The sequence below is a fragment of the Drosophila rhopaloa genome, unplaced genomic scaffold (genome assembly GCF_018152115.1).
Source record: "Drosophila rhopaloa isolate 14029-0021.01 unplaced genomic scaffold, ASM1815211v1 contig_203, whole genome shotgun sequence".
NCBI lineage: Eukaryota > Metazoa > Arthropoda > Insecta > Diptera > Drosophilidae > Drosophila > Drosophila rhopaloa.
Genome location: NW_025335088.1, coordinates 2,064,522 through 2,091,095, shown reverse-complemented (window position 1 = coordinate 2,091,095; position 26,574 = coordinate 2,064,522). Strand labels below are relative to the sequence as shown.

The 26,574-nt window shown below is 34.2% G+C and overlaps 2 protein-coding genes across 5 annotated transcripts in view; one reads left to right on the top strand and one right to left on the bottom strand.

Annotated features, from left to right (window-relative positions):
• The first annotated feature begins 3,771 nt into the window (after positions 1-3,771).
• Positions 3,772-12,084, top strand: LOC108039408 (sodium- and chloride-dependent GABA transporter 1). Its single transcript, XM_044460638.1, has 10 exons — positions 3,772-4,118; positions 7,001-7,268; positions 8,041-8,142; positions 8,534-8,714; positions 8,844-9,111; positions 10,761-10,864; positions 10,935-11,304; positions 11,365-11,568; positions 11,624-11,791; positions 11,865-12,084. Exons 1-10 carry the CDS (start codon positions 3,975-3,977, stop codon positions 11,964-11,966), a joined length of 1,911 nt encoding a protein of 636 aa, XP_044316573.1. The 5' UTR covers positions 3,772-3,974; the 3' UTR covers positions 11,967-12,084.
• Positions 12,085-26,093: 14,009 nt separating this feature from the next.
• The window catches only part of LOC108044006 (glutamate receptor ionotropic, kainate 2), a 44,251-nt gene continuing 43,770 nt past the window's right edge, over positions 26,094-26,574 (bottom strand). For all 4 annotated transcript variants that reach the window (XM_044460630.1, XM_044460631.1, XM_044460632.1 and 1 more), the window contains one exon: positions 26,094-26,510. In XM_044460630.1, coding sequence (XP_044316565.1) covers positions 26,218-26,510 — 293 coding nt within the window. In that variant the 3' untranslated portion in view covers positions 26,094-26,217. The remainder of the gene's footprint in view (positions 26,511-26,574) is intronic.

The window sequence follows — 26,574 nt, the reverse complement described above, 5'->3', positions numbered from 1 at the left end:
CAGAACCTAATACGAAAAACACTCATAAAAATATAACAAAACAATTTCATAACGTGTTGTATTTTTCACATTTAACTTAAAATAAAACTGATATTTATTAACAAATTAAGTACAAGTTAATAATTACTGTAATTTTATAAATTTTATAAAAAACACATAATTTAAAATAAGATTTCAGAATATATATTTTTTTCTATATATTTTCCGCAAGCAGAGTGCAGGCCTTTCCAAATTATATAAATAACTTAATAAAAAAAAAGTTGAAAATTTTGTATTATAATAAATAAATAAATCCCTAGAAAAACCAACAATAAACACACCTTTTTGTCATATGGGTATACTCCTTTTTGGTTTGCCGCGCCAACAGAATTGCAAGACTGGACAGAGTCTGCGCTACATCGGGATCTTAATAAAGCATCCAAGGGCCCACAGAAAGTACTTGATTTCTTTTTGCTCTTTTAGCTTTCCTTACTCGTAACTAATTTAACAAAACATATACACCTATTTAAATAAGAATGGTGTTTTTAAAAACAACAAATTACAGCTTGCTAGCTTTTCGTAATATTTCGTAATAAGTGAAATACAAAATATTTGCCATAAACTATTATTTTGTTCAATCAGAGCTATAATCAAATAGGTTTTTACAATCAAAGTCTTTAAACAATTATTTGAAGTAAAAATGCATTTTCGATCAGAAAATAACAATTTTAAAATAATTAATTTAATAAAAAATATTTTTTTTCATGATAATAATTAATAAAAACGATTTTTAAAATAAAAGGTTTAGCTGTTACGGTCCCTAGTTAGTTGGATGATTATTTAAAATTAAAAACGTTTTTCTCAGATTAAAAAAAAAACACTACCTTGAGTACCATGCGCATATAGTTATGAACAAAGAAGTTATGACGATTTTCCAAATATTTACATTGTTCATTTCACGAATGTACTTTATACGGTCGAAAATATCTCCTCTCCTTTCTTTCCCTAAAAAACGTTTGACCAAAAGTGTAAGGCTGTCTGCAAGGGTATAAACATCTGTCAGCAAAATGTTTTACCTTTTGTAGCTTATCGTATTGTACATGGCTTAAAATAACTTCATTTGAAATAGGAATTATAATTAAATAAAAACAAAAGGACGCAGCTAAGTGCCAATATGTCTACAATGTCTTTTGGAAAAATTTACAAATATATATTTAAGTATAATAGGTATCTTATAATCAATGGTCAACTTATGACGCAGATACTTTTTGAAAAGCCCTCGCTAAGCGTCGTGTAACTCCTTTGAATTTAAATGGCCAAGAGCGGTTACCATTCAGTGAGTTATTCTTGTGGGCAATTATTTTCTTATTTGCCTTTTGTGAATACTTTTTAATGACTCCCGAGCAATTAAAAAAGCTTTTAACCGGTACTTCCTTGTTTGTATAAAAGTACATTGTATAAGTATGCCAATTTAAGGGAGAATAATGTTGGGAAAATTTTTAAAAAACTTGTTAGCAATTCTTAAAGAAAAAAATCAGATCTCAAATTACAGTTACATGCAATGCAGATCACACTTACCCGTTCATACGTTTGTTTCTAAACAATTTTTGAGGTGAACTTAACTGAACAGTCACTGTAACAGATATGTGAGTACAGAGCCACATATATTATTATTAAACGAAAAACAACGGAATATTGGCATATATCTTCAAAAACAACAATATCAATCGAATACGAATATTTTCGTTCGTGTATATTGGCCAGCTTCCTGATGATGATCAAAAACTTTATAGGGTTGGAAATGTATTTTTTCTATGTTACACACATCGGATCTACAGTTTAATACTCTAAGTGAGAGTATAAGCATTTGTCTAGAATTAGTAAAGAAAAGGGCTATTCGTATTAATTCAAAAGTATACAACAGGCAGAAACTATAAAAAAAATGTTCTTGATCACCAAAAGTCTAAAGTTGATACAAAATGTTTTTCAATAGAAAATTTTTCAAGATATCAAAAGAAATATTAATTACTTCTTGTTGGAATAAGAAACATTTATTTAAAGAGAAAAAGAAAAAAATGTTATTTAAAATTCTATCTAAAAAGTTAGCCTATAAGAACATTTTAAAGAATTTTACCCACATATGGCGGTTTTTGCCTTAATAAATAATTATTAGTTTCTGGCATAGCATTGATTTTATTTGTTGTTAATGTTTTTACAGTAATTGCAGAAGGAAGCCGGTATAACCATTTTTTAGAACATTCTTCTCTTTGTGTTAATGTACAGTGCGTTATTATAATAAATAAAAAAGTTTAGCATAAATGAAACGTCCGCTTATTATGTCGGTACATGGTTTATTTACAAATAACTACTTGTTATATATGCACTACCCTATTACTGTAATAGGATGGTGACGAACCGCACAAAAGTGTTGCCCCAGCCAGCATAATCTGCACTGAACTGTTTACTAGAACACTCTCCACTCTGGAATAAATGACTTAAATTCAAGCAAATGGCTTGAAAACATTGATTCTCAAGGGCCGATTTCATAATGTTATATTATAGTCTACTTTATATCTGTCAGAGAAAGTTCTTGACGTCGGGTATTTCTCAACCTACTTGTAAAGATCACTCGGCGTTCGATTGACTTTTATTGATAACAGTCAATTTTTGATTTGTTGCAGACGAAACAGTCCTCAAGAAAGTTATTTTACAACGAGATACTAATTTGTATCTATTTAAATGTTAAATATGTTTCTAATATTTAGTTAAGCAGACGCAGTCAATTTTGTAGTACGCCACTAACTACATTTTTAGCATTTATATTTTTATACAGTAAAACATTCAAATTCTATTAGATAAGTATAAAAAACTTGTTTTCGAGCTTTGCAAATTTGTGTTTCTGATTCACAAAATGGTTATTTTTTTAATTTCTCGCTTTTTATACCCTTGCAGAGGGTATTATAATTTTGGTCAAAAGTGTGCAACGCAGTGAAGGAGACATCTCCGACCCTATAAAGTATATATATTCTTGATCAGGATCGCGTCCTGAGTGGATATAAGCATGTCCGTCTGTCCATCTGTCTGTCCCTTTGTCCGTTTGTAAAGTTAGGAAGTTGGGATTTTCTATAGGTTTTATTTTTGGCCAATCAATCTTATCTACCAAATTTCATAAGGATCAGCCGACTATAACTGTTAACGACGTTGCTGTTTTATGTTATAAAATTTCGACTTAATGAACATAAAGAATCCAAAACTCTTCCTCCATTTACAAAATCGTACTTTTGCTTCAGTAAAATGATAAATACTTATATATATATTATATTCTCTATGAAAAAAAGTGAATTTAAATATTGTTCGTTACGAAATTCTGTTTTAGAAATTTTCGTGGTTGTAGTGCTTTCGTCTCGCGTTGATAAGTTTTTCTTTATATAAATATATTTTTTACATACATACAAAGCCACAAGTTTATTTTGTAGATGCACAAAACAGCGATTCTGCGATACCACCGATAAAATACAAATATTTTAAATGGGTCACTAAATTGCTAGGTATGGTTTTTAGGGGACAGTTCCACTCAGTACAGTAGATCATGAGGGATACACACAGTGAATTATTTTTGTTGGGCCCTGATGTACTGTTCATTTATATTAAGTGGCCACTGTGCCCGTACACCATTACTTCAATGGGGCTCGGGCAGAACCCTCTTCCTAAATCATTATTAAATTAAATTGTATGTAAAAATGTCAAACCACTAGCCCCCTTATATTTAAGCGTCGCTTATATTACCATGTCACTACATAGACTTTCTCGATTTGAGGAACAAAGCATCATTTTAGGTGGTTTAGATACTCAGTTTGATGCAAGCAAGTGACCTGCAAGGGTGCTGTTCTCGTAATTACGCGCAACTCGGACGAAAACGAGTCAGCTCTAGTGCTCGATTGTCCTAGTTTATATTTGGTCGTCCTTTACATCTTTCAAAAGAGAATATTAACGAAATGTACAGTAACTGCGCAAACGATGGTGATGGGGGAGGCGATGGGCGCAAGCACGAATCTATTGAAATGAGTAAAGAAGTGGGTCACGCGTCAAATTTACAATCTAACACACAAACAAATGTGGACGCCTCCAATAAACAGCAGGTAAGTGCAGGAACTAGTTTTATTGAAGATATAGAATAATATTGCAAATAAGCAAACACCCTTGGAGTTATAACAAGTTTTTGGCCGGTATATATTTATCAGGAACTAAGAATTTGATTAATTTAAATTCCCCTCTTCAATGGTATGAAAATAAGTAAGTCAGACTTAAAGGCCAGGTCAATAAAGTCAGTGTCAAGCAGGAGATCAAAAAAACTGCCTAAGCGTGGGCTGGGGTGTATATATATGTTATATGTATGTAGAATGTATGCCAACATATGCGAATATTTTCCTATTATCTTCCGATATTTTCTATGGAAAAAAGGTTTTTTTGTATGTAAAAATGTCATATATAAAATGTTGCTACCTTAAAACTACAAATCGTATCGGTACGATTACATTTTCTTCAGCTCCAATTACTCTTCAGCTGTGAATTGCATTATCGTCTTCTGATCGAGCCGAAAAATACCCAGTGACTCGTTAATGTTAACTCATACACAGGAACTCAAAAAACCAAATTTTCTTTGCAGTGACTTTATCTGTACAAGAAATGTTACCTGGTATTAAAACAAGAAAGGAAGCAAACTTCGGCAAGCCGAAGTTTATATACCCTTGCAGTTGCTACAAATCTACTACATTTCAATTTCTATGCCTATATTACTAAAAACAATGAAGCTATGTCGATTTTGGGCTGCATTTTGGCATCATTTCTATAGCAGCTATATGATTAAGTTGTCCGATTTTATTTTAATTAAAACCATAATTCCATAATATTTAAAAATTACCAAATCCCAAAGAACAACAAAACAACATTAAAAGAACAAAGTTATCATTTTTTAAAATTTTTTTTTTCTGAGATTTCCTATGGGAGCTATATGATATAGTCGCCCGATCCGGCTTGTTCCGACTTATATTCTACCTGCAATAGAAAGACAACTTTTGGGAAAGTTTCAAGCAGTTAGCTTTAAAACTAAGAGACTAGTTTGCGTAGAAACGGACGGACGGACAGGCGGACGCACGGACAGACATGGCTATATCGACTCTCCTGGTGATGCTGATCAAGAATATATATACTTTATAGTATATATCACTGCGTTGCAAACTTTTGACTGAAATTAAAATACCCTCTGCAAGGGTATAAAAATATTAAACAACAAAGACGGGCGGACAGACGGCAGACGGACATGGCTAGATCGACTCTCCTGGTGATGCTAATCAAGACAAGAAAGGAAAGCTAACTTCGGACGGAGCCGAAGTTGATATACCCTTGCAGAATACTCTGTAAATTATATTCTCCAAAATTATTCATATGATGCATTCTTAATACTTATAAAAAATCCCAACTTCCTAACTTTAAAAACACCAAAGTTATGGCATTTCCGATCAATCAGTTATATAGCAGCTATAGGATATAGTCGGCCGATCCTTATGAAATTTGATCGGTCGGATTGATTGGCCTAATATAAAACCCATAGAAAATCCCTTTCTAACTTTTCAAACACCAAAGTTATGGCACTTCCGATTAATCAGTTATATTCGGTAGGTCGGATTAATTGGTCAAAAATAAAGCTCATAGAAAATCCCAACTTCCTAACTTTAAAAACACCAAAGTTATGGCTTATCCGATCGTTCAGTTATATGGCAGCTATATGATATAGTCGCCCGATCCGGCTCGTTGCGACTTATATACTACCTGCATTAGGAAGACAACTTTTGGGAAAGTTTCAAACAAATAGCTTTAAAACTGAGGGGCTAGTTTGCGTAGAAATGGACGGACGGACGGACAGACGGACGGACAGACGGACAGACGGACGGACAGATGGACATGGCTAGATCGACTCTCCTGGTGATGCTGATCAAGAATATGTATACTTTATAGGGTCAGAAATGTCTCCTTCACTGCGTTGCAAACTTTTGACTGAAATTATAATTATATATTATTATAATTATATTATTACTTCCAAGTATGTCTGCATGTCTGATTATCTGTCCGTATGCATTTCGATATCTATTGATGACTTGCATCTCACATTTACCCAGACCGACGAAACCCGTTCGTCAGCCTTTTTTCCGTTAGGCCTTATTTTACCCCGGTTCTCCTCGATTTCGGGATTGCCAGGATAACGATTCCAAACACTCAGAAGCAATTGTAAAGACTTGGGTTGTCTGGAACTCCCCTCACGTGGTCATAACGACTTGAATTTGATCGAAAATTTAATGAAAATAAGGAAGAGGAAGATTTCAGATCTACGTTTTTAGTTTTGTCAAAATCGGACAACAATATCAGATAGCTGCTTTGTTGTTTTTAGTAATAAAGGGCATAGAAATCAAAATTTAGTCCTTTTGCAATAACTGCAAGGGTATATAAACTTCGGCTTGCCGAAGTTTGCTTCCTTTCTTGTTGTTTTTATGATTAACAAAATATTTAATTTTGTTGGTTATCTTTCTTAGTTTAGCAGCAATACCGACTTGAACTTTTATTTCCTAATTGCTTCGAGCCACTTTACCTTCCATAAAAACAAATTGACAGAGAAAATCGTTAAAGCGTCGTTGTTTTTAAGCATGTAAAATTCAAGATGTAGTTATTTTTTACGAATTTAATTAATTTAATTTTTTTTTAATTTTAGTAGAAATTTACCGACTATATATTTATGAACATAAAAAAAAATCGGGAAACTTCATTGTTTTTCAATTAACTCATACAATATTATAATAACTTCAATGGTATATCAGCTTCGGCTTGCCGAACCGTTTTTTATTTCTCGGTCCCAAAGTAAAAGCCTATTGGAGCTTAAAATTAAAAAATGTACGACACCTTGTTAATTAAAACCTTTTGGGTAAAGTTACATTTTTAGTTTATATTTACATATGATCTTTTTTTTCAGTTGGTTAAACTTGAACAACTTCCAGAACGCGGGTCATGGTCTTCAAAAATGGATTTCATTCTTTCAGTAGTAGGACTAGCAATCGGCTTGGGAAACGTTTGGCGATTTCCTTACTTATGCTATAAAAATGGAGGCGGTGCATTCATATTACCATATATAATAACGTTGTTTTTAGCTGGAATTCCGATGTTTTTCATGGAGTTAGCTCTTGGTCAAATGTTGACCATTGGTGGGCTTGGTGTATTTAAGATTGCCCCCATATTCAAAGGTAAGATTTAATATTTATATATTATTATAATTTCAGTCAAAAGTTTGCAACGCAGTGATGGAGACATTTCCGACCCTATTAAGAATATATATCTTGATCAGCATCACCAGGAGAGTTGATCTAGCCATGATCGTCCGTCCGCCCGTTCTTCCGTCCGTTCTTCCGTCCGTTTCTACGCAAACTAGTCCCTCAGTTCAAAAGCTTTCTGCTTTCTATTGCACGCAGAATATAAGTCGGAACGGCCGGGATCGGCCGACTATATCCTATATATATATTATATATATTTATATTATATATAGCTGCCATATAACTGAACGATCGGTAATGCCATAACTTTGGTGTTTGTAAAGTTAGGAAGATGGTATTGTCTTTGGGTTTTATTTTTGGCCAATCAATCCGATCTACCAAATTTCATAAGGATCGGACGACTATATCCTATAGTCGTCATATAACTGATTGATCGGAAAGGCCATAACTTTGGTGTTTTTAAAGTTCGGAAGTTGAGATTTTTTAAGAGTATTAAGAATTCATCATATGAATAATTTTGGAGAATATAATTTACAGAATATTCTGCAAGGGTATATCAACTTTGGCTCCGCCCGAAGTTAGCTTTCCGTTCTTGTTTAAAAAGAAAATGGGTCGTAATAACAGCATTTGATCATACTAAGATAGATAAGCTAATATTACTGGAGATTCAAGCAGGGCTCAAGTCGAAGTGTAAGCTTATTAACTATAAGTATGGCCCTAATTATTTGCTCTATATTTTTTTAAGGAATTGGATATGCTGCTGCAGTTATGTCATGTTGGATGAATGTTTACTATATTGTCATTCTGGCTTGGGCGGTATTTTATTTCTTCATGTCGATGAGAGCAGGTAAGTAATTACTTTAAAGCTTGTATGCCCTTGCATCGGGTATTTAGTATCAGTCAGAAGACTGCAACGCAGAAAAGCAAACATTCCCGACCCTAAAAAGCATAGTTATTATAACCATGTCCGTTTGCCCTTCTATTCGTCTGGCTCCTTCTACGTAAACTAATCTATCAGTCTTAAATATATTATGATAAAACTGTTCAAAACTGCAGTTGGCTTTTAAACATATACCCATTTACATCGAGTCTTAGTTATTTTTTACAATATTAAAAATACGGACTTAAAAGTATAACAATCGGATAATATGCTCTGCCGAAGTTTGCTTCCTTTCTTGCTCAACATATTTTGAACGAATTGTAAATGTTATTGTACATAAATGAGTTCGATTTTTCAGATGTACCTTGGAGGACGTGTAACAATTGGTGGAACACAGTGAATTGTGTCAGTCAATATGAAAGAAAAAATTTACATTGCTGGGATAAGATAATTAATGGCACCGCAAAAAAAATGTGCTCCGTTTCTGCTGTAAACATTACATCTTCTGAGCTTACAGATCCAGTTAAAGAATTTTGGGAGTATGTGAATTATCTGTCATAACTTTAAACCTAACCTAATTTTACCTAACCACAGACGCATTGTTGAGGCTTTAATCATGTCCTTAACACTTACATAAGTCGAAATACTTATAAAACTTTTTGTTTTAGGCGTCGTGCACTTCAAATATCTCATGGCATTGAGGAAATTGGAAACATTCGCTGGGAGTTGGCTGGAACTTTATTACTTGTCTGGATCCTCTGCTATTTTTGCATTTGGAAAGGAGTAAAATGGACAGGGAAAGTAGTATATTTTACTGCCCTATTTCCATATGTTCTTTTAACGGTTCTGCTGGTTCGTGGAATAACTTTACCTGGAGCTTTGGAAGGCATCAAATTTTATATTATTCCTAACTTTTCAAAGTTGTCTAATTCCGAGGTTTGTTTACAACACTATAACTAAAGCTAAGCATTAATTAATTGGTTTCCAAACAAAATTTGTTGAGAAAAATTTGTAAATACAATGAAAAAGTTTAATTTCTCTAAATACCTCCTTAAGTTTTAATGCGATAGATAAAATTTAAATTGTATTAAGTCCCGAACATATTGTTATGTTATATATAATTATTTTTTTAATAATATAAGTGGATTAGAGTGAATAATATACACATGTTTTTCAAACACGATTTTAAGGTAAAGCCTAGTACTCAGATCGACGAAATCTGTTCGTCAGCTATAAGAGGGATCGAGAGGCAAACAGCTGGCGAACGCTTTTCGTCAGGCTCTCAGATCGACGAAAAAATACCAGAGAATTGTCAGTCTGCTGAAATGAAATTTGGGTGAACGTTCGTCAGGCCCTAGCAAAATGATAAATACGCAACTTACACATTAAGTGACAGCTCTTTGGATAAAATAACTCTTGTAAACGATCTTGGCGTTCTCTTGGACCCTAAACTAAAATTTTCAAACCACATTTCGTCCATGGTTAATAAAGCCAGAGGAGTGCTTGGATTTATTAAAAGGTGGTCAAAAGAATTCGATGATCCTTATTTAACTAAAACTTTATTTATTTCGCTAGTCCGTCCGATTCTGGAGTATGGGTCTGCCGTCTGGAGTCCGCAATACGGAATACATATTGGTCGTATTGAATCAGTACAAAAAAACGTTCTTCTTTTTGCTTTACGGCGCCTAAACTGGGATGCAAATCTTATCTTACCTTCTTATTCTAGTATACTTCTGTTGATTAATTTACCCTCCCTAGCCAACCATAGAACGATGCTTGGTACTGTCTTCATTTATAACCTTATACATGGTGAGATTGACAGCCCCGACTTGGTAAGTCGGCTAAACTTTTCTGTGCCAACTAGATTAACTAGAAATTATATTCTCCTAATATTAAATCATTGTAGATCTAACTATCACTTGCAGAGTATTGTGTTCTGACTATAATAGATTTTTTCCTATAATCTCAAATCTTGACTCTCTGCCGCTCTTAAAACGATTAATACTAGCTTCATTGGCACAAAATTGATCTTCCTATTACTTTTTTCCCCGGACTTTTACCTATATTTCCTTATGTCGCGAATCGTGCCGTACGATATACGGCTGCGCCCCTCGGTCGGTTGGGCGGGTTAGTGATAATAGAAATTATATTGTTTTCTATTTTCTTTGTATAGCGGCAGATATGTCTTGCCAAAGAGGTTGAGAATATTTTTAAAAGGCTCTTAACCGCATATAAGATTTTCGACTTTTAACTGCTGTTAACAAGCCCAGCTGATTGACAGTCATTGACAATGCAGTCAAACCGGAAAGATTAAAGTTGTTCTGCTAGCGAACTTGTTTTTCGATCTGAGTACTAGGCTTTATGTACCAAAAGTTAAGTAAGAAACTTGTAATATATCAAAATTAAATGCGATTAAGTCCTGACCAATGTAAAAGAGTGACAAATTTAATTCCTTAAATGTTAATTTTAAAAATTTGGACGTTTTCTTATATAAAATCTTTTTTAGGTTCATTTATTTTTTGTCATTTTTATTTCATTAATGCGCGGTAATTATATAAATAGTACATTGTTGTAATATCTTTCAGGTCTGGATAGATGCTGTTACCCAGATATTTTTCTCATACGGCCTTGGACTTGGTACTTTAGTGGCTTTAGGAAGTTACAACAAGTTTACCAATAATGTCTATAAGTACGCTGTTATTTTGCAGGAAAAGATTTTTACTCTAAAATAAATATGTTAATATCTCACTTAATTTCAGAGACGCACTAATTGTCTGCACAGTTAATTCCAGCACCAGTATGTTTGCTGGCTTTGTAATATTTTCAGTTATAGGATTTATGGCTCACGAACAACAGCGACCTGTGGCCGAAGTAGCTGCCTCAGGACCTGGTCTAGCATTTCTAGTGTATCCATCGGCAGTACTGCAACTGCCAGGTTCTCCAATGTGGTCTTGCCTCTTTTTCTTCATGCTTCTGCTTATTGGCTTGGACTCCCAGTTCTGTACAATGGAGGGCTTTATCACTGCTATTATTGATGAATGGCCTCAGTTGCTGCGGAAACGCAAAGAAATCTTTATTGCTATTGTTTGCGCACTTAGCTATTTAGTTGGCTTAACCTGCATTACACAAGTAGGTTTAAAGATATGGAGTGTTGTAAAGCTGACTTTATTGATTTCGGTCCTTTTTTAGGGCGGCATGTACATATTCCAAATATTAGATTCATATGCAGTAAGTGGTTTTTGCTTACTATGGCTCATATTCTTTGAGTGCGTCTCAATATCTTGGTGTTATGGAGTTGATCGATTTTATGATGGAATAAAGGATATGATCGGATACTATCCCACAGTTTGGTGGAAATTTTGTTGGTGTGTCACCACCCCTGCTATATGCTTGGTTAGTATTTTATAAAATCTTGAATTTCTTTTATAATCATTTTCTTTGCTTATAGGGAGTCTTCTTCTTTAACATAGTGCAGTGGACTCCCATAAAATACTTGGACTACAACTATCCTTGGTGGGCGCATGCTTTTGGTTGGTTTACTGCATTGTCATCCATGCTTTATATACCAATATATATGTTCTGGTTGTGGAAACGAACTCCTGGAGACCTTAGTGAGGTGCGCAAATATAAATTTTATGCCCATCGAACATTTTACAAATCAATTATTTAAAATTCTAAATCTCTTTTAGAAAATCCGAGCTATAGTTCGGATAGACGAAGATGTAACCCGGTTGCGCGAGAAAATGCAGAGAGAAGCTTATGCTAAAGAGGTTGAATTTCATTCTTTATAGACGTATATAAGCTATCTCATAAAGTTTTAAGTCACTTTTTGTTGACACATTTATCAGCTAAATATGATTTACATTTATTTGCTTAACTTTGGGAATCATTTCTAATTTATACAACTAATATACAACGTTTTCTTTGATCTTTGGAATACTTTTCCCTGTCTTCACTTTAAACGTTGCAATAGTCCGTTTTACTAATTTTATATTTTAAATATTCCATTCTTTATTATCTAAAAAGCTAGTCTAAATAATCAAGCATAACAAATTGAGGTTTTTCAATGGTTGGTGTGTTTAATGTGGTACTTACTCAAGAGTATAATGCTGGAAATATTTACAGTGATTGGAATCTTGAATTTCTGAATATTCTGCTTCTGAAGCAAATATATCTAGATGAGTACAGTGCAGGATTTCAAAACCAATTTTACCATTGTTTGCTTAAGAAATTAATCGATATGTTTTTGACTTGCCAGTGTCAAGTTCTCATCCATTAGATTAGGTTACTTGGTATAATAAACACAAAAGGTTGTAATTAATATTTCAAATGTAAAAATTGAGGCTAAATCAGTTAATGCACTACAAAGAAGCAGACACATTCACATATGCAGAAACCGGTACATTTGCACCAATGTCGGGATAAGAGTCAAACTTATACTTTATCAGTTAAATTAATATACATATTAAAAACCGGTACAGATTATAAATTATTTTGCAATATAGTAATGTTTAGAAATAAGATATGGGTATCCCGCAATAAAATCACATTCATGTAATATAAGTTTAACATATTTATATATATATATTATGATATATATAAATATATATAATGATATATATATATACGTATAATTATAGAGTTATAAAAATATTTGTATTAATTTATTTCAGTGTCCTGATGGTGCTTCAGGCATTGTTGTTCTGTAATTTATCTATAAAATGTCATAATGTTGCTTAACGTGTCAAATAAATCCAATAACCACTTGACATAATGATTTACGATTCAGTTTTCATAAAGGGTTTTCATAACTCAGCATCGCACAAAAAACTTTCCAATTTTGATTACAACTATTTTAAGGTAAGTTGGTACATTCCAGCATACATTCTCCTGTTGGAGAATAAATTTGTTTACTATTAAAATGTCGCCGGAGGAAAACGCATAATCGTTAAAGGTTTCTAAATATTAGTTATGGTTCATGGATCCGTTTATGGGAACCAAGTCTCCCATACTATTATATGAAACTGAACACCAGAACATTACGCTTCCACCCCCATGGGGTGGAAGATCATTTTTATACCCTTGCAGAGGGTATTATAATTTCAGTCAAAAGTTTGCAACGCAGTGAAGGAGACATTTCCGACTCTATAATGTATATATATTCTTGATCAGCATCACCAGGAGAGTCGATCTAGCCATGTCCGTCTGTCCGTCTCTCCGTCCGTCCGTTTCTACGCAAACTAGTCTCTCAGTTTTAAAGCTATCTGCCTTAGACTTTCCCAAAAGTCGTTCTATTGCAGGTCGTATTTAAGTCGGAAAGAGCTGGATCGGGCGACTATATCATATAGCACTCATAGGAACAATCGGAAAAATATTAAATATTATGTAATTACGGTTTTAAATAAATTAAAATCGGACATCTATATCATATAGCTCCCTTAAAAAAATCGAAAAAAATTAAAAACAAGAAAGGAAAGCTAACTTCGGGCGGAGCCGAAGTTTATATACCCTTGCAGAATACTCTGTAAATTATATTCTCCAAAATTATTCATATGATGCATTCTTAATATTCATAAAAAATCCCAACTTCCTATCTTTACAAACACCAAAGTTATGGCATTTCCGATCAATCAGTTATATGGCGGCTATAGGATATAGTCGGCCGATCCTTATGACATTTGGTAGGTCGGATTGATTGGCCAAATATAAAACCCATAGAAAATCCCAACTTCCTAACTTTACAAACACCAAAGTTATGGCATTTCCGGTCAATCAGTTATATGGCAGCTATATGATATAGTCGTCCGATCCCGGTTGTGTGCAAAGTTTCAGTTCGATATCTTCAAAACTAAGAGACTAGTTTGCGTAGAAACAGACGGACGGTCAGATGGACATGCTTATATCAACTCAGGAGGTGATCCTGATCAAGAATATATATACTTTATAGGGTCGGAGATGTCTCCTTCACTTTTGACCAAAATTATAATACCCTCTGAAAAATGTTTCTTTTTATTAAAATATATCATTGCGATAATTTCAATAATTGCGTAATTATTTACTATTATTTATTTACTGCCAGCTGCCATAGAAACGATGACAAAATGCAGCACAATCGACATATCTTCATTGATTTTAGTAATATAAAGGCATAGAAATCGAAATGTAGTCGATTTGTAATTACTGCAAGTGTATATGTAATAATATAAAAAATCCGTTATTTATTCGCCTTATGAGTTTGACTTACTTATCCCGGTTTCAGCGCTCTTCCTTCTTTTATATACTTACTAGCAAGGTAGCCCGCAGCTTCGCCTGCGGAAATTAAGATTAGCAATTTCCTAACTATATCGCTTAAAACTATACTTTTGATTAACTTTTTTATTTGCTTCTTTATTTAAACTAAAACCATTCCACATTTCCACACCACCATAGAGGTAGAGGTTTTGGCGCGTTTTTTTTTTGTGGTTTCCCCATGAGGCCTATTCCACAGTGCATTTTAATTAGAAATGTTTAACATTTTTGCAAGACTTCTCTATAAACGATATTTTTGATTTTCCTTCTGGCGCTAAAATAATTAAAGACTCGGAGGAGCTAACTCTTGAACAGGCCACATAAAACTGACCATGAGAGAAGCAATCGTCCCTTAAATCTAGTCCAGCTAGTTTTAAGGTCTGACCTTGCGATTTATTTATCGTTATTGCAAAGCAAACTTTTACAGGGAACTGAAGTCTTTTAAACTGAAACGGTAGATTTGATGGTATTAGGGGTATTCGTGGTATAAAAACAATTTCTCCTTTGGCACAGCCAGTAAAAACCACAGCTTCGATTAAATTGTTATGAAGAGCTTTTACTTGCAATCTTGTACCGTTACATAGTTTTGGAGGTCTTAAATTTCTCAACAGCATAATTGGTGCACCAATCTTAAGCTTTAGAATGTGTAAGGGAAGTCCAGGTGGATTTTGTTGGTTGAAAAATTCAACCGGAAAATGAACTGCTTCATCAACTTCAGTGACTGAATCAATAGAATTATACGTAACTTCAATACCATCAAATGATTTTAACAGTATGTTATTTATTACCACAGCTCTATCATTTCTAGCAGTTAATATTGCTCTCTCCGAAAACCAATCTAATGATTTGGTTGAGATTTTTGAAATTTCCGGAAATATATTTGATGTGAGCTCCTCAAGGGAAGTTACAACAGTTCCTAAACCTGAAGGAATAATTATTTTGCCTTCGACAGTTGGAAAAAGACCGTCTCCAATTCTCAATAATGTATGTGCAAAAATTCCAGCAGTTGTATCGCCTTTTAAATGCACACGCATGTTTTTTGTTAGGCACAATTTTTGAATAGTAGGCCAAAGAAATGATGATTTTAAGCAGGCTTGTATTTCATCTGCCCTTGTTCCTCGAGGAACTACAGGAAGCGTTTGACGAAAATCTCCAGATAATAAAACCGTCATACCTCCCATTAGAAAATCATTACCACGAATATCTTTCAACATTCTATCCAACGCTTCAAAAGCACTCTTATGAGCCATTGTGCATTCATCCCAAACAATAAGTCTACATTCTTGAAAAACCAATGCCATATTACACCGTTTAGATATTGAGCAACATGGTGTTTCTACATTTATTAAATCCAATGGGAGTTTAAACACAGAGTGGGCTGTGCGTCCCCCATTTAACAGCGTAGCAGCTATACCTGAAGAAGCAACAGCCAATGCTACATTATTATTATGTCGTAATTTTGCTAACAACAAATTCAATAAAAATGTCTTGCCTGTGCCACCGGGGGCATCCAAAAAAAATATTTCACCGTTTTCATTTTGAACACTTTGTAATATTTTTTGAAATGCCATTCTTTGCTCATCGTTAAGGGAATTTTCGTCTTTATTTAATTCGAATTCATTAATATTGTAATTTATTTCGTTTAAATATTCCCTATTTTGAAGTGGTCTACTAACTCTAATCGGTTCGGGCAAACCATAGTCTAATAGACACGTACCTCCAATGGACAGTGTTATATCTTCGATTAAAATAAGACATTTATTAAACACTCTATCCAGTAGATCTTGATTGACTTCTGCCACTATTAGAGAAAACTCGTACAAAATGTCTTCTGAAAAGCTTTCTTTATACATTTCCCAAAGATGTGCGACATCAGCCATTTGACAATTTACTAACATCACCGCAAATAAATCACGTAATTGAATTGGCGATTTACATAAAGCTGCTTCCTTTAGGGTATATTCCCAGTGTGTGTCATCTTCTAGTAAGCCCAAAGCCTTACATGCCAATTGAAATGTAGCATACGTAATGTTATTAACTGTTTTAAGAAATAAGAATGAGGTTGGTCCCCGCACTTCATGAAGAAGTAGTCTTAGGTAATAGCATTCCTAAAGAGTTGGTGTTGTTGTACGATGTGGTTTCCTTGCAATTTAAGGGTCGTGTTTTCAAACCGAGTTCTTACCAATCTTGGATTTCACTTTCCAAAAAAAAAAAAATGTCAACATCATTTTTGGCAAGAACTGAAGTGGGTTTGAACCCACGACCTACAGATCACATTACATTTATATACAACCTCTAACACCTGAGCTATATTGCCACTTAAATGCATTACAGCAAAAGATCATTTAATGAGAAGTACAAATGTATGCAAAAGGAGAAGATTAAATGGTTGGTTTTATTGTTGTTCACTTGCAATTTTGCTAAAGATGAGAAAAAAAAAGAATAAAAAACAAAAAACTTAAATTTTTAAATTTTATTTTTGTCAAAAAATTAACAATTTTGATTAAATTGAAGGTCTACGACCTGGCTGAAGGCACAGGTTCTTAAATCTCCTTTCCATAAGAGATACGTTTTCGTGAGTTTTTTCCAGGTCTGCTACCTTCTTCTTCATTGTTTTTAATTCGTTCTGCATCCTCTTGCACGTTTGCGTCAAAGTTTTTATGGTTTTATTTTGCGTTTTCAATTGCTGGTTAATGTTAACCCAGTTTTGTTGTCGTTTGTTTTTTCCCATAAAATTTTTAGTTTCTTGCTCATCTATTGATTTCACCTGAACACATTGCGCATGTTGCGGTACATGTTGCGCAACGTGTTGCGGGAAATGCTGCGTGAAGTGCTGGACGGGTACGGGTTGCGGGACGTGTTGGCACACAACTGGAGGCGGAACTGCAGCTTGATACGGATACGAATAGCTAGCTGGAGCTGCCGTGTAATTGGGTTGCCATGCAACCCACTGCCCAGCACCATTTCCATGGGGATTCATTTTAAAACTGACAGAATTGCTGCCTAAAAACATATATAAGTCCAAATTTGCCGAATTACGGATGTATGTGTGCGTATTCCATCAGTTTACTTCCCTCTCTTTGAACTTAACCTTTTTGTGCCGAAGATTTTAAATATGGTAGGATCTTTTTCTATAATTATATTAATTTTAATTTTTTTTTAAATACCGATCGCTTACATTTTATTTTGCCACATCTTTTGTTTTGCAGTTAAGGGCGATACATTATATTGAAGGACAAAAATAAAAACAAAGTGTTTTTCAAAAACAATCTAAAATTAAGACTCTTCATTGTTTTTGTTTATATTTAGATTAGAACTCTTTATTTTTAATTTTTAATTTTTTTTTTTATTTTTTTTAATTACAAATTGAAATTAAAGAATTAAAATTTTAATTTAACAAATATACATTTTTTTAACATTTAAGCCATGCTATGTTTACTTTCTTCTAGTGATGTTATTGCTTGACAAATAATATTAATGTACTATTACTATTACAACCGAAGAATGTAGAAAAGGTAATTTTATGCACATTGGTAACGAAAGGGTTAATAAAAAATCACATACTGTTGACGATTTAGAAGAAGTTTAAAAGAGAATCCACAGTAGACAACGCTTATAAGGAAAGCAAATATTTATGTAAGAAAAATTAAGAAATATGCCAAAGGAAAAGTTAAATGCGTCCCCAATAATACAATTTCCTTTATTTTTATCTTGGTTAACAATTTTAAGAGGCTGTCCATCTATCACCTAATTACAGTTTTGGCGTTTTTGGGCCCCCAACCCCTCTTTACACACCTTCTTTCCACACATTAAAAAAAAAAAAACAATTGGCAAATAATGAAGTATTTGTACACGACCAACAGGTTATGTTTCACTTGAATTAATTACAGCAAACGGTCATTTAATGGGACGTAAAGAAGTATGCAAAAGAAAAAGATTATATTAATAACTAGCAAGGTAGCCCGCAGCTTCGCCTGCGGAAATTAAGATTAGCAATTTCCTAACTATATCGCTTAAAACTATACTTTTGATTAACTTTTTTATTTGCTACTTTATTTAAACTAAAACCATTCCACATTTCCACACCACCATAGAGGTAGAGGTTTTGGCGCGTTTTTTTTTTGTGGTTTCCCCATGAGGCCTATTCCACAGTGCATTTTAATTAGAAATGTTTAACATTTTTGCAAGACTTCTCTATAAACGATATTTTTTGATTTTCCTTCTGGCGCTAAAATAATTAAAGACTCAGAGGAGCTAACTCTTGAACAGGCCACATAAAACTGACCATGAGAGAAGCAATCGTCCCTTAAATCTAGTCCAGCTAGTTTTAAGGTCTGACCTTGCGATTTATTTATCGTTATTGCAAAGCAAACTTTTACAGGGAACTGAAGTCTTTTAAACTGAAACGGTAGATTTGATGGTATTAGGGGTATTCGTGGTATAAAAACAATTTCTCCTTTGGCACAGCCAGTAAAAACCACAGCTTCGATTAAATTGTTATGAAGAGCTTTTACTTGCAATCTTGTACCGTTACATAGTTTTGGAGGTCTTAAATTTCTCAACAGCATAATTGGTGCACCAATCTTAAGCTTTAGAATGTGTAAGGGAAGTCCAGGTGGATTTTGTTGGTTGAGAAATTCAACCGGAAAATGAACTGCTTCATCAACTTCAGTGACTGAATCAATAGAATTATACGTAACTTCAATACCATCAAATGATTTTAACAGTATGTTATTTATTACCACAGCTCTATCATTTCTAGCAGTTAATATTGCTCTCTCCGAAAACCAATCTAATGATTTGGTTGAGATTTTTGAAATTTCCGGAAATATATTTGATGTGAGCTCCTCAAGGGAAGTTACAACAGTTCCTAAACCTGAAGGAATAATTATTTTTCCTTCGACAGTTGGAAAAAGACCGTCTCCAATTCTCAATAATGTATGTGCAAAAATTCCAGCAGTTGTATCGCCTTTTAAATGCACACGCATGTTTTTTGTTAGGCACAATTTTTGAATAGTAGGCCAAAGAAATGATGATTTTAAGCAGGCTTGTATTTCATCTGCCCTTGTTCCTCGAGGAACTACAGGAAGCGTTTGACGAAAATCTCCAGATAATAAAACCGTCATACCTCCCATTAGAAAATCATTACCACGAATATCTTTCAACATTCTATCCAACGCTTCAAAAGCACTCTTATGAGCCATTGTGCATTCATCCCAAACAATAAGTCTACATTCTTGAAAAACCAATGCCATATTACACCGTTTAGATATTGAGCAACATGGTGTTTCTACATTTATTAAATCCAATGGGAGTTTAAACACAGAGTGGGCTGTGCGTCCCCCATTTAACAGCGTAGCAGCTATACCTGAAGAAGCAACAGCCAATGCTACATTATTATTATGTCGTAATTTTGCTAACAACAAATTCAATAAAAATGTCTTGCCTGTGCCACCGGGGGCATCCAAAAAAAATATTTCACCGTTTTCATTTTGAACACTTTGTAATATTTTTTGAAATGCCATTCTTTGCTCATCGTTAAGGGAATTTTCGTCTTTACTTAATTCGAATTCATTAATATTGTAATTTATTTCGTTTAAATATTCCCTATTTTGAAGTGGTCTACTAACTCTAATCGGTTCGGGCAAACCATAGTCTAATAGACACGTACCTCCAATGGACAGTGTTATATCTTCGATTAAAATAAGACATTTATTAAACACTCTATCCAGTAGATCTTGATTGACTTCTGCCACTATTAGAGAAAACTCGTACAAAATGTCTTCTGAAAAGCTTTCTTTATACATTTCCCAAAGATGTGCGGCATCAGCCATTTGACAATTTACTAACATCACCGCAAATAAATCACGTAATTGAATTGGCGATTTACATAAAGCTGCTTCCTTTAGGGTATATTCCCAGTGTGTGTCATCTTCTAGTAAGCCCAAAGCCTTACATGCCAATTGAAATGTAGCATACGTAATGTTATTAACTGTTTTAAGAAATAAGAATGAGGTTGGTCCCCGCACTTCATGAAGAAGTAGTCTTAGGTAATAGCATTCCTAAAGAGTTGGTGTTGTTGTACGATGTGGTTTCCTTGCAATTTAAGGGTCGTGTTTTCAAACCGAGTTCTTACCAATCTTGGATTTCACTTTCCAAAAAAAAAAAAATGTCAACATCATTTTTGGCAAGAACTGAAGTGGGTTTGAACCCACGACCTACAGATCACATTACATTTATATACAACCTCTAACACCTGAGCTATATTGCCACTTAAATGCATTACAGCAAAAGATCATTTAATGAGAAGTACAAATGTATGCAAAAGGAGAAGATTAAATGGTTGGTTTTATTGTTGTTCACTTGCAATTTTGCTAAAGATGAGAAAAAAAAAGAATAAAAAACAAAAAACTTAAATTTTTAAATTTTATTTTTGTCAAAAAATTAACAATTTTGATTAAATTGAAGGTCTACGACCTGGCTGAAGGCACAGGTTCTTAAATCTCCTTTCCATAAGAGATACGTTTTCGTGAGTTTTTTCCAGGTCTGCTACCTTCTTCTTCATTGTTTTTAATTCGTTCTGCATCCTCTTGCACGTTTGCGTCAAAGTTTTTATGGTTTTATTTTGCGTTTTCAATTGCTGGTTAATGTTAACCCAGTTTTGTTGTCGTTTGTTTTTTCCCATAAAATTTTTAGTTTCTTGCTCATCTATTGATTTCACCTGAACACATTGCGCATGTTGCGGTACATGTTGCGCAACGTGTTGCGGGAAATGCTGCGTGAAGTGCTGGACGGGTACGGGTTGCGGGACGTGTTGGCACACAACTGGAGGCGGAACTGCAGCTTGATACGGATACGAATAGCTAGCTGGAGCTGCCGTGTAATTGGGTTGCCATGCAACCCACTGCCCAGCACCATTTCCATGGGGATTCATTTTAAAACTGACAGAATTGCTGCCTAAAAACATATATAAGTCCAAATTTGCCGAATTACGGATGTATGTGTGCGTATTCCATCAGTTTACTTCCCTCTCTTTGAACTTAACCTTTTTGTGCCGAAGATTTTAAATATGGTAGGATCTTTTTCTATAATTATATTAATTTTAATTTTTTTTTAAATACCGATCGCTTACATTTTATTTTGCCACATCTTTTGTTTTGCAGTTAAGGGCGATACATTATATTGAAGGACAAAAATAAAAACAAAGTGTTTTTCAAAAACAATCTAAAATTAAGACTCTTCATTGTTTTTGTTTATATTTAGATTAGAACTCTTTATTTTTAATTTTTAATTTTTTTTTTTTTTTTTTTAATTACAAATTGAAATTAAAGAATTAAAATTTTAATTTAACAAATATACATTTTTTTAACATTTAAGCCATGCTATGTTTACTTTCTTCTAGTGATGTTATTGCTTGACAAATAATATTAATGTACTATTACTATTACAACCGAAGAATGTAGAAAAGGTAATTTTATGCACATTGGTAACGAAAGGGTTAATAAAAAATCACATACTGTTGACGATTTAGAAGAAGTTTAAAAGAGAATCCACAGTAGACAACGCTTATAAGGAAAGCAAATATTTATGTAAGAAAAATTAAGAAATATGCCAAAGGAAAAGTTAAATGCGTCCCCAATAATACAATTTCCTTTATTTTTATCTTGGTTAACAATTTTAAGAGGCTGTCCATCTATCACCTAATTACAGTTTTGGCGTTTTTGGGCCCTCAACCCCTCTTTACACACCTTCTTTCCACACATTAAAAAAAAAAACAATTGGCAAATAATGAAGTATTTGTACACGACCAACAGGTTATGTTTCACTTGAATTAATTACAGCAAACGGTCATTTAATGGGACGTAAAGAAGTATGCAAAAGAAAAAGATTATATTAATAATAAAGACAGGTGGGGACGCCGTGAATCAAATTGTTTAAACATTTGCATTTGTTTAAACAATATGAGGCACGTGTAATAAAGAGCGTGAGAATCAATTGGTTTGAATATTTAATGTTCTTTTAATATTATCAATGCGATTTGAATTTTAAATGACAAAAATCGGTTACAAAATGTCTTAAATCTGTTGTGGAAATGTAAATTAAATATTCTTTTAGCAAAAGGATATCAGTATTATCTTGATTTTTTGGATATACATATTTCGTGCGTGTGTGTGTACATAGCAGAGCGAATCATTGTTTATTTTTGTTTTTTACAAATCCAAAGTTTGTAGATAACTCAACATTTGAAAACAAATGAAAAGATTTGCGATATAATCGATTTTTTAACCGCGCATTTTAAATTTTTTGTGACTGGTATTTTCATTTTTTCCCCTGCGCGGTCACACTTAAAATGCTACATACACTCATTTACGACTTAATGCAAAGTGCGCCAGCAGAACATACATACAAACATATGTGGAGGCCGTGACGTCACGCATAAGAGAATTGGAAAATATTGGGGACTTGGTTAAGGAGGCTGAATTTCCAAAAAATTTAAATGCAGTTAGTTGCGGCTATGCCATAAGATTATGATCATAATTTTTTTAAACCATTTTAACAACATTTATAACAGAAAAATGGCAAAAGAAAGAATTTAAAAAAAAACGAATCGAATTTTGGGGCACTTTGGGGTCGTTTATTATTTTAATTTGTACCTCACACACGTCTCCTAATTATTTCAGAATTATGCGGATTTTTCTAGATTTTTATGTCAATCCGCTCTGGTAGGAATTTACCACTGACCCATTTTTTATTCGAAGACTTTTATATAGTAGTTTAGATTTAGATTAATGTATAATTATTAATGTGAATAATGTTTTACCGTCGAAAGATCATTGAAGTACTCTGCGCACGGCGCCAAAGCTTTTGGAGTCTAGCATCGTACCCTTTATATCCCTCTGCTGACTGTCTCTGGTCAGTCACGGGAAAATGTTATACCATTAATTTTACCCAGGTACCTAACCTATTTTAGAAAAAAACAAGAAAGGAAAGCTAACTTCGGGCGGAGCCGAAGTTGAAATACCCTTGCAGAATATTCTGCAAATTATATTCTCCAAAATCATTCATATAATGCCTTCTTAATTCTCATAAAAAATCCCAACTTCCTAACTTTAAAAACACCAAAGTTATGGCATTTCCAATCGTTCAGTTATATGGCAGCTATAGAATATAGTCGGCCGATCCTTATGAAATTTGATATGTCGGATTGATTAGGCAAAAATAAAACCCATAGAAAATCCCAACTTCCTAACTTAACAAACACCAAAGTTATGGCATTTCCGATCAATCAGTTATATGGCAGCTATAAGATATAGTCGGCCGATCCTTATGAAATTTGGTAGGTCGGATTAATTGGCCAAATGTAAAACCCATAGAAAATCCCAACTTCCTAACTTTACAAACACCAAAGTTATGGCATTTCCGATCAATCAGTTATATGGCAGCTATAAGATATAGTCGGCCGATCCTTATGAAATTTGGTACGTCGGATTGATTGGCCAAATATAAAACCCATAGAAAGTCCCAACTTCCTAACTTAACAAACAGCAGAGTTATGGCATTTCCGATCAATCAGTTATATGGCAGCTATAAGATATAGTCGGCCGATCCTTATGAAATTTGGTAGGTCGGATTAATTGGCCAAATGTAAAACCCATAGAAAATCCCAACTTCCTAACTTTACAAACACCAAAGTTATGGCATTTCCGATCAATCAGTTATATGGCAGCTATAGGATATAGTCGGCCGATCCCGGCCGTTCCGACTTATATACTGCGTGCAAAGGAAAGAAGGGTGTGTGCAAAGTTTCAACTCGATATCTTTAAAACTGAGAGACTAGTTCGCGTAGAAACAGACAGACGGACAGACAGACGGACAGACGGACAGACGGACAGACGGACAGACGGACATGGCTATATCAACTCAGGAGGTGATCCTGATCAAGAATATATATACTTTATAGGGTCGGAGATGTCTCCTTCACTGCGTTGCACACTTTTGACCAAAATTATAATACCCTCTGCAAGGGTATAACAAGAAAGGAAAGCTAACTTCGGGCGGAGCCGAAGTTGATATACCCTTGCAGAATACTCTGTAAATTATATTCTCCAAAATTATTCATATGATGCATTCTTAATACTCATAAAAAATCCGAACTTCCTAACTTTAACAACAACAAAGTTATGGCATTTCCAATCGTTCAGTTATATGGCAGCTATAGGATATAGTCGGCCGATCCTTATGAAATTTGATAGGTCGGATTGATTGGCCAAAAATAAAATCCATAGAAAATCCCAACTTCCTAACTTTACAAACACCAAAGTTATGGCATTTCCGATCAATCAGTTATATGGCAGCTATAGGATATAGTCGGCCGATCCTTATGAAATTTGGTAGGTCGGATTGATTGGCCAAAAATAAAATCCATAGAAAATCCCAACTTCCTAACTTAACAAACACCAAAGTTATGGCATTTCCGATCATTGCCATATAACTGGCAGCTATAGGATATAGTCGGCCGATCCTTATGAAATTTGGTGGGTCGGATTGATTGGCCAAATATAAAACCCATAGAAAATCCCAACTTCCTAACTTTACAAACACGAAAGTTATGGCATTTCCGATCAATCAGTTATATGGCAGCTATAGGATATAGTCGGCCGATCCCGGCCGTTCCGACTTATATACTGCGTGCAAAGGAAAGAAGGGTGTGTGCAAAGTTTCAATCCGATAGCTTTAAAACTGAGAGACTAGTTTGCGTAGAAACAGACAGACGGACAGACGGACAGACGGACAGACGGACAGACGGACATGGCTATATCAACTCAGGAGGTGATCCTGATCAAGAATATATATACTTTATAGGGTCGGAGATGTCTCCTTCACTGCGTTGCACACTTTTGACCAAAATTATAATACCCTCTGCAAGGGTATAACAAGTACCCATCCCGCCACTGTTAATAGCACGAGATAAAAACTAAACTAAATGTTAATTAATAACCTTATTTATTGATAATAAGATATAAGTCTTCGATTTACGTTTAGTTTGGAAGTGTCTTATTCAATTGCTTTAAATTTTGAAAACTTTTCGTACATTTAACTTTTACAGTATAAAACAAGAAAGGAAAGCTAACTTCGGCAGGAGCCGAAGTTGATATACCCTTGCAGAATACTCTGTAAATTATATTCTCCAAAATTATTCATATGATGCATTCTTAATACTCATAAAAAATCCCAACTTCCTAACTTTAAAAACACCAAAGTTATGGCATTTCCAATCGTTCAGTTATATGGCAGCTATAGGATATAGTCGGCCGATCCTTATGAAATTTGATAGGTCGGATTGATTGGCTAAAAATAAAACCCATAGAAAATTCCAACTTCCTAACTTTACAAACACCAAATTTATGGCATTTCCGATCAATCAGTTATATGGCAGCTATAGGATATAGTCGGCCGATCCCGGCCGTTCCGACATATATACTGCGTGCAAAGGAAAGAAGGGTGTGTGCAAAGTTTCAATTCGATAGCTTTAAAACTGAGAGACTAGTTTGCGTAGAAACAGACAGACGGACAGACGGACAGACAGACGGACATGGCTATATCAACTCAGGAGGTGATCCTGATCAAGAATATATATACTTTATAGGGTCGGAGATGTCTCCTTCACTGCGTTGCACACTTTTGACCAAAATTATAATACCCTCTGCAAGGGTATAATAAACATACGATTCCTATTAAATGTGGTTAATATCGTTAAATTGGTTTTTGTGGAATCTTACATTCACTGCAAACTCGATTAAGTTCAGGTCGCTTTTGCTTGTTCATACACCATGATGCAAAGCGGAGTTCTTCGAAAATTTCGATCCAAAAGCAACGGTTCAGTGGTGTATAAGTCCATTCGCTTTCAAGAATCACTCCTTGGTCATGATTGACGCCCGGATGGATTGGTCTAGCTTTATCGTGGCACCGAAAGTTGAACCAAAACTCGAAAAACGCAACAACCGCAGCCACAAATATTCCAGCTATTAGTACTACAAACACACCACCTGTGAAATGGAAACATTAAGTATTTAAATTTAAAAAATGAAAAGAGGACCGAATATAAGGCAA

Excerpts from the sequence above, each read along its gene's own strand:
- LOC108039408 (XM_044460638.1), top strand. The coding sequence starts at position 3,975 with ATGTACAGTAACTGCGCAAACGATGGTGATGGGGGAGGCGATGGGCGC. Across the intron at positions 8,715-8,843 it reads CCAGTTAAAGAATTTTGGGA|GCGTCGTGCACTTCAAATAT; the intron begins GTATGTGAATTA and ends TTTTTGTTTTAG. Across the intron at positions 11,305-11,364 it reads GCTTAACCTGCATTACACAA|GGCGGCATGTACATATTCCA; the intron begins GTAGGTTTAAAG and ends GTCCTTTTTTAG.